At 37.1% G+C, this 21,502-nt stretch overlaps 1 protein-coding gene across 2 annotated transcripts in view; it reads right to left on the bottom strand.

The window, feature by feature from the left end:
• Positions 1-298: 298 nt before the first annotated feature.
• Positions 299-21,502, bottom strand: part of SKAP2 (src kinase associated phosphoprotein 2) — a 161,907-nt gene continuing 140,703 nt past the window's right edge. The window contains exons 12-13 of one of the 2 annotated variants that reach the window (XM_032642410.1): positions 11,143-11,244; positions 299-347 (exon numbers count right to left, since the gene is read on the bottom strand). In XM_032642410.1, the coding sequence (XP_032498301.1) occupies positions 11,152-11,244 (93 nt within the window). In that variant the 3' untranslated portion in view covers positions 299-347; positions 11,143-11,151. Of the gene's footprint in view, positions 348-6,720; positions 10,712-11,142; positions 11,245-21,502 lie in introns of those variants that run through there. The other variant, XM_032642409.1, reaches the window with a different exon arrangement.

Raw genomic sequence — 21,502 nt, 5'->3', positions numbered from 1 at the left:
GCCAGACCTCATTAGAATTCAATATCACTCTGCTTTTCTAATGTTAATGTACCAGTTATATAAGAAATACAGCGTGAGGGGTGCTTCCACAATTATGTTCAACACGATATCATAATTCTGAAAACTGGACATGATCTTTGTTAAAGGAAATGATTGCATTTTACCATTTTATCTTTTGCTTCCAATGTAACTTAGATTCTCATTCTAATAGTGGATTATAAGAGGGCTTCATTCTCTGTGTCTCAAAGTTGCAGTGACTACCATACCGGCTTTATGGCTTTTTTCTTTTTTTTTTTTTTAAACGCCGTGACTAAAGATCAGATTGTGAAGGCTCCGAGGCCATCTCCCTGTGAAAGGAAACACAGCACAGTACATTAATAAACAACTGTAGGAGTCTTCTTCAGCCAGGAATAACTCAGGGCATTAAGGCTTGAGGTCTTTTGTCTAGAGTGCGGCAAGAAGTATAATGAAAACAAAAACACCAACACATAAAAATACAATTTATGCTCTTTTATCAAGCAAAGAAAAAGTTGGTTAACGTTTGAAAAGGGAGCAGTAATGTAAATGTATTGACAATTGTATTGTAATAAGTAGATGTTTACACAGTCTGGACATCGTGGCTAAATCACTTCTAGCATGTTTATTTGCTAGACACTGCAGCAGGTTCATTAAGAAGACATGCTGTATTAGGATTCAAAGAAACAACCAGCTCCCATTCTCCCCTTCTCTGTTTTATATTTACCAAGAGAAAAAAAAAAAACTACAAATAATGAAGTAAAATACAGAATTCCCTTCATGAGGAAAACAACTTCCCTCATGGCCCCCAAATAGCTTAAAAATAAATCTTCTATTGAATCTTTTACTACACCGCATTAGACCACCTTTAATGACTGTAACTAGCTTTTAATATCTAGTGTGTAAATGGCAATCCGTTTTTGACCAAGAATAAATTATAGCAGAATATTAGGGAGGCTCTTGCTTTACTCCAAAAAAGACTCTCAAAAAACAAAAAGACAAAATTAAAAAAACTAGTATTTGTTTTAGATGAGAGACTTCTCAATATGTTCTGAAAGAGAAAAACCTCGTTTAGAGAGAAAAATTTCTCTTAAGCAGTCTCAAACCAGATTAATGGATTAAAATTGCACACTTGAATGATTTGACTGAATTTAAAATCTCTACGTGGCTCTCTTCCACTTATTTTTTGTCCTTCCATACTAATCTTTAATGTGTTGCTCTGATACGGTTTTCATATTTCCAAACTGAGCTAAAATGGAAATGACAGATTTTCAGTTACATAAAAATAGCAATGAAGTGCCAGGAAAAATACATTGTGAACAAAATAATCTTTAGGAAAGATATGAAAGGAGAATATTTTTTATAGCATGATATGGATCCAATAATAGAAGCACATTCGGGGCAATGATATCAATTTTTAAAATTTAAAAACTGTTTAAAAATTAAGGTACTAAATGCTAAGCTATAATGTGTTTCCAGCCTTAGTATACCTCCACTAGAATTAAGTAGTAATCAATATAGAGTATTTATTGCTATGAACCACAGCACCAGAGGAAGCAAAGGATGGTATGTTTAGAACTCAAAATTCTCTCCTATCCTTTAGGAAGATGGGGAAAAGAGGATTTCCCCGTCTTGATCTTTAATCGGTTACCACAGTATACTGTATTCCCAACTACTGCTTTCCTTTACCAAAAGAGTATAGCAATGAAAATACATTATGAAAGCAATAATTTTCTAGTAAAGTTTAAGATGGTAAGAGGAACTTTTATTTTAGAAAACGAATAATAACAGGTACACAATATGACTATGTTTTTAAGTTGATGGAATTGATTAATGGCTCAAAATAATCAAGGACTCACATCACAGAGCACTATTTTAAAGAGACGTGCTAAAAATTAATTCTATACCATCATACCATAATGACGTTATCAAATACGTTACTGAAATCATATACAGCATAACATTACATATGATAATTGCTAGGCTAAATAATGGAATCTTCCGTGACACTGTATGATAACAAATATATTTAATAATCTTAAATAAACTCAAACTTACTCTGATATCCACACTTCTAAGTAATTCAAGACATGAGAAATGAATTTTTAAAAAATCAGATCATGAAAGCCATTACTATTTGAAGGAATATGCTCAATTTTTTTAGATAATTTAAATTATTTAAGAGTGCTTTGCATTTTTTATTAGCTTTGCCTCAAGTTATAACATTAAAGCATTAAGGTTACACCTAATGAGGTTCTGTTTGCCCTTATTTCGAAGTCCCATATTTTCACAAACTACAAACAGAGATTAGTGCTAAATCACAAGGCTAATTCGATCAAATAAAATTGTCTCATTCTTAGATACGCATCTGAAGAAAATGTTTAACTACCAAGTGTGTATTCACATGCAAACAATCACAGATACCCGTCTGGAAGAAACAGTTCATAGAGGGAGCAGATAGCGGTCGAAGGGAGCCTGTACAAACATTTTCCTTAAGGTGTCTGTTAAGGAAAAATTCTCTGCTAAGTCCAACCAACTACAAACAACACTTAACTTAAAGCCTGTTGTTCAGATGGATGGTTTTAAAATACCAAAGGTTTATTTTGAAAATTTACGGACAGAAGTAACATCTCTGCTATTGAAACCTCCATTAACAGAAAGTGACCACAGCTTGGAAACCAACGGCTTGATTCAAAAATGTACTCAGGATTATAGAGGAATTTAATCCCAAACTCCTCTAGGATGTCTGACATTAATTCTCGTTAGAAAATAACAAAACCAACAGCTTACTAACGTTACTCCAAGCAGCATTACAGCTAGTGCTGAACATTAAAAAAATTTTCCCTTGCTTGCTTCTGGTGTGAAGGAGAAATTTTTATTTTGACCCACGTTTCATTTCAGTTCTCATATCCTCCAATGCAGAAAAGCCATATTTACACTTATTGGGTTGTTAAGGCTCCTTCAAATATAATCTCACTCAAGCATAACTACACCCTGTGAGATAGAGAGGAAAAGCCTACTGGTATTTTGCAGGCGAGGAAACTTATTCTAGGGCACAATGCATTCAAGAACCGAAACTAGAATTTTGATTGACTCCAATTCCAGTGGTCTTCCTACTGCCTACTCTCAGCCGAACACCACTGGTACAGCTCTGTTCACAGTTTCCTAAAGGGATAGGGGTCCTCCAGCTTCCAGAATTATGTTCTACCATAATTGGCAGCAACTCTGTAAAAAGATGTTCGCATTACACACACAGCTCTTTGGTTCCCCTCACAATTCAGTAGCTGCAAGCATTTCAGAAATTTTCTAAAAATCAATCTTTTCATCTGAACCAACACTGAAACGCTTGCCCCTGCCTTCCCCTCTGCACATTAAAAGACCCATATATGAGAAAGGATCCCCAGTTTGTTGCCTAGTTTCAGATGTAACAAAATCAGAGAACATTTTATGTCTTGGGACACTGCTAGTGATTGAACTTGCTAAGAATCGCACAAAGGGGAGGCTACCTGGGGCTGTTCCTTTCCTGAGTTTGTCTTGTCTATTTCACTTAGACCATGAGTCGTCTTGGGAAAGACTGTGTTGAATTCTGTGTTTGAAATGCCCCTAGCACACTGTTGGCACTTAAATATAATTATTCAAAATGGAATCATTTAATTAGATAGGAAGAGAAATAGCAAGCCCCGAGATAATAAAGAATAAAGCGAATATGCTGACCGACTGAAGCAAAGCAACAGATAGATACCGATGCACACTCACAAGATAGCTCTTTCAGTTTTCCAATTCAGGGTGCGTGTAACGGGATAAACACATTGTCATATAGCTTGCTTTTGCTGGGTTCACAGAAAACACAGACCACGACTGACATCCATAACTTCGTAGAGGGATAAGAATTACCTGTCTCATGCCTCATATGACTTAACTCCTTGGGAAAGCTGGAGAAGGGGGAAAGTGGTGGAAGGTGATGGAAGAGGGAGTGACTGAGACTCCACAGACCACGAGTGCTTGACCAGGGAATTAGGAGTGAGTTGTGGATCCACCTGGATGGGACAGGTTATTTACACCAATGAAATCTACTTGGTGGGCAGCTGAAGACCGGGACAGTGTGAAGTCATTCACTCCCTGCCCTCCAGAAGCATGATATTCCGACTGCCAGGCATGGAATCCTACTCTGCAGAATGAAATGCTCCTTGGAAACTGACCCTCAGTGCACCTTCTACTTTTGGGCTACAAAATGGCCAATGCTTCAGGGTGTACTTTAGACCATGACAGGGCCCAATCTTACCCCTCCTCTGGCTAAATTCCAGAGCTCCCTGATGAATGTTAGTTCTTACTTATCTTCTGTTCCCAACACCCCCGACCCCTACCAGCCTCCAACCACTGAGGTACAAAACTTGAAAAATTTTTTTTGTTCAAGAAACACAACAGAAGACTTTGATGTTAAGGAGACTTGTACAAGGCACCATTGTAGATGCCCAAGGAATAAGACCTCATACTCAGGGGCCAGATATTACAATAAAGGTTCTCCTTAAACAAATTCTTATCTCAACAAGCAAAAAAAGTCTTAGGTCAGACATTGCCGTCACTCAGTTACAAAATTACGTAAGTTTTATATTGAAGTTTGCTCACTGATTGTAAAGGGCTGACAAGTTAAGAATACTCTTTTAAACTGGTTTTAAAAAAAACCTATCCATTTAGATACCACCCCAAAAGGGGCTCCCCTGGTGGCGCAGTGTTTGAGAGTCCGCCTGCCGATGCAGGGGACGCGGGTTCGTGCCCCGGTCCGGGAGGATCCCACGTGCCGCGGAGCGGCTGGGCCCGTGAGCCATGGCCGCTGAGCCTGCGCATCCGGAGCCTGCGCTCCGCAACGGGAGAGGCCACAGCAGTGAGAGGCCCGCGTACCGCAAAAAAAATAAAATAAAATAAATAGATACCACCCCAAAAAAACAACTAATTGAAAACTCTTTGAAAAAAAGAAAACTCTTTGAGACAGAAGCAGCCAGCTTGGAAGTCCTCTCCAAGACTTCCTTGCCTGGTCAGTGTCCTTGGGCTTGACTTGAGGAGATCGAAAGAATAGAAAACGTTGTTCAGAAAGGGTCCCTTTGGCACCGTGTCCTCTCTCGACTCTCTGCTGCCTTGACTGACTTTCTATGTTCAGCCAGAGTGGAAGTTCACAGAGAGAAATGTTTCAGCATCCAAGTTCCTTCTCCGTTGTGTATTAGCTGCTTTGGATTTGACAGTCACCGTGGTCTGCCTTATGACTACAGGAGGCAAATTCCAGCTGTCCTGGTGCCAATTCTTGAGCTATTCTTTTCACAGGCTCCAGACTATTTTATAAGAATGGTGTCATCATCAGTGGTCAATAAGCTTTTATTGAGTGCCTACTATATGCAAAGATTAGAATTAAGTACTCGGTCTGAATTCGTTACGGTACTGGAAAGCAAAATGGTACTGAATTCAAGGAAGGGGGGCTAGGTAACATTACTCCTAGACCTTGGGACAAATTATTTAACCTCAGTTTCCTAATCAGGAAGATGGGAATAAACAAGAGAACTTACCTTATTATAGGGTTGTAGAAGGACTGAATGAAAAGTACACAGCATAACAAGTAGTAAACACTCGGTTAATATTAGTTATTGCTATTACTATCTTAAATTGTTATCATCATTTTGACATGACAGTGAAAGAACACAAGATTTTCTAAATGGTCTCCCATGGGAGCTGGGAAGGGGAGACAGCCTATGGGAATCTGCTTATTTGTGGAATTTTCTCCTCCTCTAAAGCAGTCACTTTTAATTGGCATTACACTGGTGGCATTAATTTTCTCCTTTGAGAGCACCTGTGTGGCACTTTCCTCAAAAGAGCTGAACTGCTGCTCAAGCCACAAAACGGCACCTGCTTTTACTCCAGCAGGAGTGATATTTTTATATTACAAAGTTGAGGCCAATAAACAGAAAACAGACAAGTGCTGTTCTATATTAACTCTTTGAGTAACGGATAATAAAAAAGAAAACGGTGAAAACAGAAAGAGAGAAACCTGAGGAAACACTTTCCAAGGTTCCAACATTAAGAAAGACACTTACAAGATGGGCTTTTGGGGCAATTTGTATTTTCACACCTTTGCACATATTCACAAGACTGCTCAACCTCCAGCCCCTTTCCCAACCTTACAGACCTAAGCTGAGCACTGGTATGACTACAGCTACTTTCTGCACTTATGGTTCCTTTCATCTTGGGACTCAAAGCACTCAAGTTAACATAACCATACAACTTTAAAGAAATAGGAAATGAAAGTTTTAAAAAAGACAAAAATCGAATTATGGTTGGATTTAGCAACAACTGTGAAACTTTCCACTTTCAGATATTTCTTTTTGATCCATCCAAGGCGACAGCTAGAATGCTTCCAAGATCAGAAGGTGTCTCTGTTATTGCCCAGGTGGAGCGCAGCACCACAGTGATTTGGGATGTACTGGGAGTGTAACTAGATCACTGGCCACAAGCTGCCTGAGTCACCTTTGCCTTCTCTGAAAGAGTGACAACACTGCACTCAGGAAAGGAAGGGAGGAAACATCTAAAGACTGGCGCCCACATTCAACTTTCCTGTTATTCACAATCTCACTCAATTCCGTTACCAACAATCCAATCCACTTGTTGATGGTATTATGAGGATGATGAAACTGCTTTTAAAGACTCGGTAAAGTGGACTGATTTTTTTTTTTTTTTGACTAAGAGAACACTGTCAGTCAGAAAGCTGATGAACTAAATGATAAAGGGATTTTCTCTACCAGGTATAGAGAAGTCAAACTCTTTTCTTCTTAAATCTCAGATACTGTAGGATGCCACGTCAGTTAATAAATATTTACTGGATACACACCATATACTCTGAAGTACCATGCTGGCAATAAATCATGTTTCTGATCAAGCAGTGATAGAGCAGATCCTACTAAGGAAAACAAGAAAAAACCCCTGGAAAATAACATTAAGGAAATGTCATTCCATGTCACAAAATTACAAATAAAATAATTCTGTAAGTATTTATCTCATCACAAGCAAGATGTTACACTATTAGAGGTTCTAACAAATATTCCAGAAGAATTCAACTATAAGGCAGTGGATGGTAATATGGCGGAAGCTGAGGATGGCCAGAAATTTCTTGTTCCCAATCCAGAGGATCAATGGTTTAAGTTATGCATTTGCGTGTAGGTTAGGTTTGTAGAAAGATACTTTAATAATATACTACTTATTTGTTTCTCTGAATTTCAGAATACTCAGGATTTTACTAACAAACTAGGCCATTTTAACAAATATTTTTATGTTACATATTAATTATATTCCTTCAAGCTCTGAGTGAATCGGTGTTCTCTACTGTATGATCATGTTTTAATCTCCACCATCTCTTTCTTTACCACATGGACTGCTTTTCAATATACTTGAGTTTATTGAACTCAAAAGAAGTAAAAGTGACCTCTATACAGTTTACAATTCCATTCAACAGTTGAAATAAACATTGATTTATCTGAAATGAAGAAGTACTTCGTTTGATTTAAAAATTCTCACAATGCTTTACTCAGTCTCACTGATGAAGTTCAAGATTTTCAACTACATGTATGTTAGGGTAAGTTTTCTTATAGTGGCTGAACTGCAAATCTGGATCTCTAATATATAGCTCAGCTCTGGGTTCTGTTTTTAATTATGACCCTGGGGGGTACCAGACTCTATGAAGTGAGTAGCAATAGGTTAGACTGGAGAAATTATAGGAAAGGTGGAATCATAAGAACTAAGAGAGAGTCTTGAGTAGGAACATTTTAGAAACAACTGTATGGAATCTCTACTCTTTGTGAAAGGCTATATTCAACAGTAATAGCAAAAAACCTCCACATACAGAGATTGCACCTACAGATGGTTGAACAGTGATTTTCTAGGATCCCATAATACTTTATATAATCATCTGTAATTAAATTAGCACAAGATAAAAATAATCTACTTAAAATAATATAAAGTATTCAAAATAATTGCTGGGCTAAACAACATTCTTTTTCATGAAAGGAACTGTCATAGACAACCAAGTGGCAAAAACAGAATGGAGTGAGCTGTGGTTGAGTGTAAATCCTATAGCAATGAAAGTAATTTGTATTATCCTTACTTCTTTGAATAAATTCAGATGACAGCCCTATTTCATTTCTTCATTCGGTTTGGAGGCCAGATGGCATTAGAATCATTTACTTCACCTTGCTGTGCTTAATTACTACAATAAACACACTATTTTCCAAATTAATCATAACAAAGTAATTTCATTAGTAACACAGCAGGCTGTTGAATTATTAGCATCATAACAGTTTGCAAACAATTAAACTTTATTTGAACCTTAAAAATTTGCAGAGTGGAACATTATTGTAACATCTAATGGCAATAGAGTACAAATTCAGTACAGAGCAAATAATCAAGCAAAACGCTATGTAAAATATGACTTACAATCACCTTTGAAAAAAATTAGCTCTCTGTTCATAGAAAAACAAATAAAAGCTAAGCAAACATAAAGAGAACATGGCAATTAGCATATTTTCTAACAAGCCATGTTGTTTAAATTCACATTAATGATTATTATTATGATCTTGAAGAGTGTGTGATATATCGTCAAGGGTGTAAAGAAAACTTTCTGCCTCCTAGTATACAGATGATTTCACCAAATGAATACAAAGTAGTCATAAGTTGAAAGTAATGATTGTTTTTTCCTGTCAGTCCAATTCAAAAAGTTTTGTTTCCCTTCTCATCTCCCACCTATATTCAAGTGAAAAAGAACAAAGGCCAGAGGAGCTCTGGACAAAAGTTAACACTTTTTTTCTGTACTGTCACCATTCCAGAGACTATCTGGCATCAGTTGGCAAAGGACTCCCTCTCCTGGATTAACTGTAAAAACAGGCAATAATCTTCTAAATACTTTACGTTTGGAGTGAGTCTGTGCCTGAGTGGAGGAGGGATTTCCAAGCGGGTTCCTGTGCAAAGAAAAGCTGCTGCCATCTACTGGCCCAAGACTAAAGTCTTCATTTAGGCCAGAAGCACAATATCTGTGCCCACAAGGAAGTCTACATTTTCAGTGGAACCCACAACTGCTTTCGCTTTTCAATCTCTCAGGCTTTGAAAACCAATCCACTAAATTCATCACCAGTTGTCTCACTTCTGCCAAGATGATTTCAATCTATCCCAATGGCTCTATATTAGGAGAAGTTTAACAAGTGCATAAATTGATTTCTGAAAGCTTTAACTTGACATGGTCTAATCTATATAAACTAGAATTCACCCACAATCCCCCAAATTAATATATATATTTTTACATGTGAAATCTGATAATCACAGTACAGAGGGGATAACAGTAAAACGTAAACTCTGAAATATTGCTTATAGATAGTTTTTATAAATAATGGAGGTTTTTAAACATTACCGGCTCGTTTGCATGGTTAGAATCTTTATCTTTAAAGCAAAGATCTGAAAAGTTCAACAAAAGTAGTACCTTCTAATCAAGGATTCAATATTAGCAGATTATATTTACTTCAAATAATTATCCAATCAGCAGTATATTTTGATATATATACCATAGTGGTACCTTGTAGACATTTAAAATACCTTTGATTTCAAACATACATGAAAAAGTAATACTATAACTCCACAAACCTTGCTCTGGAGTACAACGTACACCTCCAATGTCAGACTAACACTACCCTTCCATTCACCTGTACCTGGGTACCTGTTCCCACCGGATTTCTACACCCTCCTCTCTGAGCCTTCCTTCTCTTCCCATTGCTTTCAGAGGTACAGAGCAGGCCCAAATCTGGACTTTCACTGTTTTGTGGTGGGACTTTAATACCACAGTAACAATCACGCAGGGTAAGAGTACTCAGTTATGCCTTCTGACTTTGAGAATACATTGAGATTCTTTATGCCATTACATTAGTGGCAGAATGGGACTTCTCGCAAAATTTTTGTTCCATTAGATTTAAAGAAAACTACAGTAGAAAATGTTGGCAAGCCCATTATATAACTGGGGTATTTATTATTGGTAAAGGGCTTTGCACAAACCATGGTTCTGGTCTTCATCTGTGTTGCAGAGGGTGACAGCATACTCTCCATTTGCAATTCTATCGTTTTTCTTTCTTGTGGCTATATTTAACATAAATTCCCCAATCAGTAAAAATTCTTTCATGAAAACATGTTACTATTGTTTGAAAAATAAATACTAAGATAACTCATCTACAAAGTTCTAACAAAGCTACATTCTTTAGATAGCATCTACCAAAAACTTTCATGATACATTCAATTGAAATTTTTATGAAATTATATATTACATTCTAAAAAATAATTGATATCCAGTATTAAGAGAAATTACAACTCTTACTAGAAGTAGCAATGATTATGTGATACATATAAAATAGTGCTGAATTTTTCACACAAATCAAATGAGTAAATAAACCTACGATTATTTCTTTGAAAAACAGCAACAGGTATAACTTTACTGCTTGCATCTAATTTACATTAATATCCTTCATTTAATTTCACATCAGAGGAATATTATAATGAATGCATAAAACAACAAAGACAGACGATGCTCAACAAAAGAAAGAAAGGCTATGAGCTGTCACTCATGCTTTCACGATGATTCTCAATCCAAAGCATTTGCAGACACTAGCAGAGGAATCTTCCTTTTCTGCAGGCAGAAAGGGAAAGTTGCATTTTAATTTTTTTCTTCAGGCAAAATGTTGATTTACCCTGCTTAGAAAAATGTTACATTTTTAACCAAGGAAAAAAATGAATGTTTACTCAATATTTGGTCAATTCAGCTCCTCAGAAAGGCCATAAAAGTGGTATTTTACTAAAGAGGAGGAGGTTTGGGAAAACAGCTGGTTATTATCAAAGGGATATTCTCTAAATAATCTATTTATTTCCAAAGTAAATTCTATGAAGTTATTTTTAAAACTAAACTAGATTTTTTTTTTTTTTAAAGAAGAAGATGATTTGGGAGCATAATCTTTGTGCTATCAGAAAACTACAAAGACTTTTTAAAAGGCAAAGACTCATAACGCAGAGACCAAGAGAACATATGAGCTATTACAGAATATTGGATTAAAATGTACTTACCCAGGACTCTCAAATATCATACATCTCCATTATGTAGGCTTTCGGCACCAAGCCAATGGCTCCCTTCATTTCTCCTACCCACCAGCCATATCTATTGTATTCCTAATTGAAAACAATATGCAGTATTAACCTTCAGACTGGGTGTAAGTACAATGTTGTTTGTACGCAACTTCTTAGAAATGTTATTTCTTTTTATAAAGTTATAGGAGCTTGAGCTGCAAATTGAAACATTTTAATCTTTTTTTGTTTCTGAACACTTTAAAAATGCTGTTAGGCAAAGATTTAAATTAATGTATAAGACAAAGCCTGTTTATTTCACAGTGTAGAACACAGAAACAGTCACTTAGGATAGGAACCTAGCAAATGAAACTACATAAGGAAGTCCGCTCTCTGGGCCCCTTTCCCTTCTCTCTCCCCCATCTCTCTCTCTTACACACACACACACACACACACACACACACACACACACACACACAGAGCCTGGGGGACACCTTTTAATATGCAAACACCAGTGTTAGAGGCTCCCAGGTCATAGCCAGGATCCTTAGGATACTATCTTAGCCTTCAAGGAGCTTTTCATCTAGCAAGGATAGACTTTTTTTTTTTTTTTTCACAATAAACTACTTAATTCCTAGTTAAACTCATATGACCGAAAATGATTTAGGATGTAGAGGTATGCCCCTTCTTAGGAAAATCTAAAAATGAGTATAGACGTTTTAAACAGATAAATTAGAGAACAAGGAAACACTACTAATGCTTCCCCCAACTGGCTTTCCAAAATAATTCACAAAAGGGCTCCTTTTCAAAAGCTTCCCAAAGGCATTTATTGTTCCTCTGGATTGATCACAAACTACATTAGGTAAAGGATGAATGGAAGGAATTTAAAGGTGGTATTAGATTCACCCTTACGGGGGAAGATCAATAGGAAATAAAAGTATCTCAAATTATAAAGGCAAAATATTAATCTAGCTGTAAAAAAAGACTGATTGATGAGTCACTTTTGAGTTTATTTTGCAGTGTGAGCTAACCCTGTGCCTCCTTTTCTTCCCTTCGCTCCACTGACAGACACACCACTGCTCTAGGCATAGTGAACACTGTACCCGGTCTCATTTGTCTGCCAGATTGACTAATGTATTTTTATCTCAAATTTATTTATGCTTAGTGAGATACAAACAAAGTAAAATGAATTACAAGTTTCAAGAATAATATCTCCCAAAAGCAATACTCTGCAAAAGCACTGTAGGACCCAAATTTAATTTTTCATATAAGATAAATTTTTAAAATCAATCCCCAAAGTAATTCAATAGGCTATGATTTCCAACATCTGAGTCACAGATAAAGTGCATATGCATATGGAGTTACATGTGGGGAGGGAATGTTAACACCAGTACAGATTTCACATTTGTATTGATGACTAACCATGCTATTGACCATCAGAAAGGAAAATAATACAATTTTCCCATACAAATGTAGCAACATTCCCAGCTGCGTATTGATATGGAGTCTATCAATAGAGAGATTATAAGATTAAAATCTATAAGTACTTCTTTAAACGATGGGATGTCTCAGAATTAAGTTTTTCGTAAGAATAAGATGGAAGGAAAACGGGGGTGGTGGAGGAAGGCCTGATTCTAATGAGGGCACAGCTCTGGCTTATGAGGCAGTAGACTCAAGATTTTAAAAGTTTCCTGATAGTGTGAACTTAGTGGACAAAATTCTCTAAGCAATGAAAATAGTCTGATGCCCAGAACTCAGTGAAGATGACTATAATCTATGTAGAATATATTTGTCAGAAGAAAATACCAACTTACTGAAAGCTATGATTAGTAACCATTATATCCTAATAGGTACCTAATAAAACTGCCCTTTTCAATTTTTTAAGGCAATGAATACAATTAGAGCCTAATGCTTAACAAAACAAACGTATTTCACCTTGCAGAGGCCAAAGGCCCACAATGTAAGATTTCAAAATGGATACTTAACAAAGTAAGTCTAAGTGTGAAAGCTCTTATCCAATGCCCATCTAAGATTTTATTCAGCTGATTATTTGGAAAGAGTAAAGGAACTAGGCCCCCAAAGTCTAGAAAAACAGAATACATTTAGTGAGAGGGCATATTATGACCCAAACCTGCTTTCAGAGAACAGCCTGCAATCTGGGTTTCAATGTTTAGATTCAAGTTACAAACCAGAAGGTTCATATTACTTTATAATATTCTGTTTTGAAATTATAATCTGCACTCCAAATTAAGGGCATATTATTGTTCTCAAAAAGCTCATTCACATCCAAATTTAAGAAGCTGATTTCCAACAAATCACTTCAGCAAAGGACCAGTGACATACTTCACACAAGAGAAATTTGCATGACGGCAACTGAGAAGATTCATTAAACAGAAAGTACAGTAGTAAACAGCAGAGGAGTTTATTCAGCTGTACACAAATCCCTTAAAAGTAACATTCTAGGAAAAAATTAAGTTTTAGGCTAAAATAATCTTAAATGTTTCACTAAATTAATTTAAAATAATTGAAAGGCGTATGAAATACACACCTCATAAAAGTACTCTAAAATATAACAGGTTTAAATCAGAAGAGAGTAAAAATAAAAAACCAGAATGTTTATTACTTTACATTCGTAAAGAATTCCATATAGCACTCCTGTGTGGAATTAAGAGGTAAGATAAAACACACTGAGGTAAAAATCTAGTAGGCAAATTTATGGATTTACACTGCAGCCATTAGAGTATGTCAGCAAGACTGCAAACACAGAAGCTTTTACTTTTATCATTACTATCCTCTGTATGAGCCTCCTGAGCAACATGAATCCCAATTAAACCATTTGCAGCCTATAAATTGGAATGAAGATGCATCTTGGAGTACGGTATTCTAAACTCCAGCCTGGAGATTCAATAGCATACACACTTTCCTTTGGAGGAAGAAAATCTGCCTTCCATTGCCTCTCCCTGTTTGCTGCCCCCAAACAAATGTGATTATGAATGATATATTACTTACAGTGGAAAATAATGCAATCCATACAATGTTGTCTCGCTGTCCACATACTAATTGTAGTATTGGTCTAAAAGTCACGGGTGGGTCATTAAAAAAAAACAACAACCCTCACACCTTGTCTTGTTAATAAACAAAAACTAAAGAGACAAAAGTCATATGAGGCTGCTATCTCAATCTCTGAAAGGTTAGGAAGCATCATGTCATCTTGATGGCACACGAGATCTCAGGTACAAACAAGAAGGTCTGCCATCTGGTATTCTTCACCCTAGTCGGCTCTTAACATCAACTGAAATGCTAACATAGGCAAGTGACTGTACTTCAGGAGGACTGATAAAATAATGAAGAGTCCTTTAATCTACAGGAAACCATTCTAGTCAATTTATAAGAAATATTGCATCCCTTTGTAGGATGTGTAATTATTTTCTATTAATCATGTGCTATAAAGCTACATTATGCAGTTATTCTGTTATCACTAGAAAGAGGCCTGCAGTCAGCTTCTGACAATGTTAGGTAATTACTAACACAAAGCTTCTTTCTCCTCCCGTAGCAATGCTATCAAGATCTAGAGGTGTAGTGATGCTTAGTGTATAAAAATAGTACTCAAAAGAAATTTAATGTCTGCAAAATGGATGGCTTCAAGGCAAAATGTAATGTGGCAGTTAAAGAAGCAAGGAAGCTGAACTTGCCCAATAATTTGAGAAAACAATCATAAAGCAGCACTGAACAGTTGTGGTCCAACTCCTCTGTTTCAATTTTACATCATTAAAATAGTTTTTGTTTTATTTTATAGTTAAAATTTTAGGCCTCAATTAATCATTATTAAGCAATAAATTAAAGTGATTATGTAAAAAGGCAGGAAAAAAAGGACTAGTTTTGATAAAGTGAAACAGAGACTTTATCCAACACAATAGCAAACGTATGTCTATGTTTACTTATTAACTAAATCTTCTCTCTCTGCCCGTGTATTATTTTACACTTAAATAAGATGCCAACATTTACTTAAATCCTTTTCAGCACCACGATTCTCATTTCTCAAGTATGTTAATGCACTTTCTACAAACCATATGGTAAAAGAATGCTGCCTTAACAGAAACTTGAAACATTAGTAAGATTTTGTGATGTACCACCCCTTTCAGAAAGTAGTTACCAATCTGTTTGAAAGCAACAGGTGTTAGAAAGGTTAAAAGACTATATTACTTTCTCCAAACGTATATCTGTACTTCAAAACATACCAGGCTTGTGCAGAAATAAAGGTAATTTTATTCACAAAATATAAACTACACTGAGTTTCAGAAACCAGTGGACTTTACCATTGTTTTTCCAACTATTCACTGTGATATTTTCAATTTTTCAAATTGTTCATAAACACTGTAGTAGCATGAAAACTAGATAACTATTTAAAATATGGAAATACTTTCTTCAAGGCTACCTCTTCAATCTCTTCCTTTTTACTATCTCCAGTTAGAAACTTTGTAAGAATCGTTTCTTATACGTCCATCATTTCAAAAGTTGTCTTAAAATGCACAACAGGTACTTGACAACTTCGTTTCTTACTATTATTATCTACACTTTAACTGCTTGAATCTTAGTCTCCTAACTCATTCCTTAAATGAGGAAATGGACACTAACAATTTCTAAGATCCTCCCTGATGTTTGAATACCACCATTACGAACCTGCTTTACCACCCTAAGTCTCTTAGCATCTCATGGAAGTCAACCTCACTACTTTATAATTTACTACGCAAGTGTGATTTTGAGTTACTCTAATTCAAAGAATTACTATTTTTTTCCTCCGTGCACTGTGCACTCCATTTTTAAAGCGAGAGAGACAAAAGACGAGCAAGGAAGGTGATAGTAAGAACTTAATTCCTGTAACAAATTTTAGTTTATATTCCAGAGTCAAGATACATTTAATTCAAATTTCTACACAGTCGCCATTTACAATGGCATTAAGTAAAAACTGATATGCAGACAGATGATCCTTAGGTATTGTTAGGCAAAGAAAGATCAAATCATGCTCAGTAGTGGGTGGCCTTGGTACTCAGTGTATTTCACCAACCAGTACATGACTGTTAACTGTTCTAGTTCAGACCTTCATCACCTCACCCTGGATCATTGCATCATCCACTCTGCCTCTCTGTACTTCCCGGAAACGGCCTTTGTCAGTTTACTCGGCTGCTCAGGAATGTACACTAGCCCCCCAATGCTTTAACTACAAACTCCTCTCACTGCTCTGGTCCCACAGCCCAACCTTCTGTGCTGCACTCATTCCTGCCTCTGTATGTGGCACTCCTTCCCCAAGGGGCATCTCCCCTCCCTCATCCAAAGCCTATCTAGTAACTAAGACTCAACTCAGATTACCCAGCTTTCACGAATTTCTCTCTGTGTTATCTAATCCATACTTACATCTCCCATTTCAAGCTGAGTATTTATTCCTCAGTGGAGTTTATGTACTTCAGTTTTGTCCGTTCAACTAAAATAAAGTAGAAACTCACTGAGATCGTGGCAATGTCTTACACTCAAAACTGTATGCCCCACACTCCAGGATGTGTAAAAGCTGTTCAATAAATATGTACTTCATGATGAAACAAACATACTTTTTCTTCATTTTGGATGATGTACCAGATGACCCTCCTAAATGTTTTCTTAAGAAGGGTAATTTCCAATAGGAATATATTTTCTATGTGTATATTGGACATACTTGAAGAATTTTAGTAATGACTAAACAAACATTTGTTCTGAAGTGTGTTTAGCTTCACAATATGAAGTGTGCTGTTCCTCGTCATGGCTGGCTGCGGCCCATCGCGTTTTCCAATGTGCTGTATAGCATACCTTGTCTAAAGAGCCTGAATTCCACTTGCAGAAAGAAAGATACCTGTCCCCTGAAGAACTGGGACCAAATAATTCTAGTTCTTCGAAGAAATGGCTTCAGTTGAATTTACTGTAAGTACGGAAGAGGTTAAGACAGAACCCTGCAACGGCAGAAACAGTGTGGCAGGTCTAGGGGGAAATCTGCTAGTTTTTCAGCTGCTGCTACTTACTCTTGTGATTATTTTCTCAGAAGACTGAGGGTCTCCAGCTTGTTACTAACTAGGTATGTGACCTCGGGCAATCCCCAAGTTCTTTAGGGGTGATTTTTTTTTTTACATTTATATCACTCTTTGAGACTCCACAATAATCCAGTTACGTACTTAACACAAATCAGGAAGTCTAATTATTATACATTTGGACCCTCACAGAATTACCTATATGAAATCTCTTGTTATATGTACTATAAATTTTTTGTTGTTGAGGGTAATATCTGCCACTGTTCTTATTATATAAAGTTGTTGAGGTCAGATAATCTGCGAAGATTCTAGAAATTCACGTGAGTTTTTTTTTTTTTTTTTTAAAGTAGCCAGTGCTGGGAAAAGCCAAGCCTCCTCCTTTATGATTAAAAAGAATTATTAGCTCCTTGTCTCTCCCTTTTTCAGTGTGGCTGCCAAGAAGCTCAGGAAGTTCAAGCGTAGAAACCCCATTGTCTTTTAAGGTCTCCAGAGGCAGTCCTTTTTTCCATTAGCTTTTTATTTATTTTTCCCCAATTATGTGGAGCCTCAAGATCTTCTCACCTATAAAGTGAAGAGCTAGCACTAAGGTTCCCCTACTTCTACGATTCTACCATTCTAAATTCCTTTAAGAAGTTCAGGATTATTTCCTTTTTTTTTTTTAATGTAAATTTATTTTTGGCTGCGTTGGGTCTTCCTTACTGTGCGCAGGCTTTCTCTGGTTGTTGCAGAGCGTGGGCTCTAGGCTCGCGGGCTTTAGTAGTTGCAGCACGCAGGCTCAGTACTTGTGGCTTGCAGGCTCTAGAGCGCAGGCTCAGTAGTTGTGGCACATGGGCTCTAGAGCGCAGGCTCAGTAGCTGTGGCGCCGGGATTAATTGATCCACGGCATGTGGGATCTTCCCGGATCGGGGCTCAAACCCATGTCCCCTGTATTGGCAGGTGGATTCTAACCACTGCGCCACCAGGGAAGTCCTAATTATTTCTTATTTTTAACTATATTTTCATAAACATATATTAAACATCTATCTGCCATCATGTTAGATATTGGGGATTCAAAAATACTTAAGACACAGTGTCTACCTCAAGGAATTGAGACAGGGAAACGAATAATCCTGGTCATGGCCCACTTAGGTATAGCAAAATGGAAAGAGAAAACCCTTTAGGGTCAGATCTGCATTGATTCCAGGAGAAGGTGCTTCCTAGCTGGCATCCTCAGGTGATTTACATAATAAGCTTACTAAGCGTCAGTTTTCTTACTTGCAAAATTATATTGATAGTACCATATCCCTTGTAGGGTTACCTTAAGAATCAGAGGAACGAAAGCACAATGAGTACCTAGAACAAGATACTGTAGGTATGCAATAAATACTTTTTCATCCCCTTCCTCTGCCTTCCCACTAACTGGTGTAGCAAAATACCAGGGCGACAAAAAACAGAGCATTTTGGAGTGTACTATAAGGCAACCTGATATTATTACGGGCTGTTCCAAAGGGAATCTGATCTTTAAAGAGATAAGAAAGGAGACATCTCGAAAGAGTGAGAATGGTGCCATATATACACTGAGGGAGCTCTTGATTTTTTGGGGGGGTGGGGTGGGGGGAGAGCAGAAGGGCATAAAAAAATCATGGATTTTTCAATTTAAGATTTTTTTTTTTTACTTACCAACATGGTGCTTTTCTTTAAGGTTGTTTTGGTTTGCTCCTGGAAAACCTTTGCTTACTCCATGCAGAATTAAACCACGTAGGTTCTGCAGCCATAGCAGCCCCTCCACTGCCACCTCTGTGTAACTTGCCTCTCTGACACTGCCTTCTGGTTTCTCCTTTACTTCTCAAGCCACTGCAGGGCCTCAGCCTGACAGCCTGTCTCCTGCAGGCACCTTCCCCTTTCATCTGTCAACATTTCCCTGGAATGCTCCCTCCAATTTATGTAAGAGAAAATCGGGAAGTACTAGAGCATGGTTTTTGCAACCAGGTAACAAGAGGAGTCCCATGAGTGGAATGAGAACATCTTCTGACGTAATGCTGTTTCCATACACTGCTTATCACCACCAGGGAGAGGTTATAAGCATAGCATAGGTCTGCCCACTATGCTTCACCGTGGGCATTTAGCACAGAAACTAAATGCCGTCAGACCCAAACAACCGCAGTGACAAGTACAAACACTCCTCCTCCTTCCCAAAAGACTACAAGATGTGATAACATTTAGGGAACTAGCGTAGTATCATCAAGGTATGTCCTATATTGAGGTGTCTTGGTTACTCTTCAGCAGGTGGTTTTGCTATATGTGGCACATGGGGTCAGATGGTCACAAAGGAAAACCTAAGAGAGCTGAAAAGGAACTCTGTATTTCCCTCTGCCAGTAGAGCTCAGCAAGACTTTCATTTATTTGTTTTTTCTGGTAAGTCTGAAGCCAAAAAAGCCTTAGTAACAGAATCTTTACATTTTCACAATGAGAAGCAAATGATCAGTGACAGTTACATTTCACCAATCACTGGAAAAAGTCACAGCTACAAAGGGAAGCAATGCTTGAAACTCCAAACAACACACACTAAAAAAATGCCCTTTTACTGTATATTAGTGAACACTGTCAACCCACATTTCCTGTTTTTGACTTAATAAAAAATGTCTCAAAAAGCTGCAAAGCCCAAGTCACATGTGTCCTAGACTAGATGAAATATTCCAGGATTCTTAACTCTCTTATTTTTCTGTTAATAGCAGACAAGCAGCATGCCTCTTTCCTGCTGAAGCATAGCTCTTCTGTCATTAAGTCTCTAAAAATAATTTATTGCCTTAAAAGTAAGAATAGGAATGTGGTTAGCGATTTACTGGTGAGTACAGATTGAGAGATACACTAATAGACAATGTAAATCCAGAGCAGCGAATAGAATAAAATAGCCAAAGAGCTATGTGGGACTATAATATGCCTGTAGCTATATAACCTGGATCCTGCCATGAAAATTATAAAACTCCATAAACACGGTTCTAGGACAATACTATTAACTATGATATTGTGTCCATGTTTAAGGTGGTAATAAAATTGAAATGCAAACCAGTAAAAGAATTTAGCATGATTTTAAACAACCTGATTCCTAAAAATATAAATAAATAAATAAAACCAAAGATTTGCAATCTCAAATACGAATTTCCCCCATCAAATAAATCTGAAAGTAGGCCTTGTGTTTCATAATAACTTCACTAACAAGGCAGCGGTCATAAAAGTCACATATTCCTGGAGACCTCCCTGGTGGCGCAGTGGTTAAGAATCCGCCTGTCAATGCAGGGGACTCAGGTTCGAGCCCTGGTCCAGGAAGATCCCACATGCCATGGAGAACTAATGCCCATGCACCACAACTACTGAGCCTGTGCTCTAGAGCCCACGTGCCACAACTACTGAGCCTGCATGCCACAACTACTGAAGCCCGCATGCCTAGAGCCCATGCTCCGCCACAAGAGAAGCCCCTGCAATGAGAAGCCGTGCACCACAATGAGAGTAGCTCCTGCTGTCCACAACTAGAGAAAGTCCCTGTGCGGCAATGAAGACCCAACGCAGCCAAAAATAAATTAAAAAAAAAAAAAGGTAATTGTACCTTGCTTTAAAAAAAAAAAATCACATATTTCACTTTCATCCATTCCTATAAATACCTTCCATCTTTGGGTGGGGGGCGGAATTTCTAAATCTCCATTGAAGTGTATAAAATGTTTTAACACATAAAAAAACAGCAGCAATGTTATATGAAAAGACCTGTAAGCAAAAAGTTACAGGCTTGCATTTTTAGGCAAGTAGTATTTAGATTTATTATTAGTAAGGTTCAAAGGTTAAAACTAAGAAAGTGCCAGACACTTTGAAGGAGGGGCTAGCTCAGCCAGGGGTCACAATGGCAAGCTGCTAATTGGAAAATGTTGAAAAGGGAAGGGGAAGGGCAGGGTAGCTGCCTTCTCTTCCTTCTTTATTGTAACATTTGATTTTCACTGAAAAAAAAAAAAAAGAAAAGAAAAAAAGTAAAGAAAGAAAGAAAAAGCTAAGATCTGTATAACTCAAAAGAGGCTTAAAATAAATAAATCACCCCCAGGCAGGCTGAGCACAGCTGACACCCTATCAGGGCTTCCTTGCAAAAATACAAAAAAAAAGACTGAATTTTAAAATCAAACTATATTTCTATAGTGAATTTTAATACAGAGAGCCTAATCATCAAACTAGCTAAATCTTTTTGTCATTATATTTACAACATTAAAATATTCTTTATTATAGTACATGCCATTTTATTTCTTGATTTGTCTAAAGGTTTATTTATCTTGAAAAGAATGTATCTCTTC

The sequence above is a fragment of the Phocoena sinus genome, chromosome 9, assembly GCF_008692025.1.
Source record: "Phocoena sinus isolate mPhoSin1 chromosome 9, mPhoSin1.pri, whole genome shotgun sequence".
Taxonomy (NCBI): domain Eukaryota; kingdom Metazoa; phylum Chordata; class Mammalia; order Artiodactyla; family Phocoenidae; genus Phocoena; species Phocoena sinus.
This window is presented reverse-complemented; position numbering and strand designations above follow the sequence as displayed.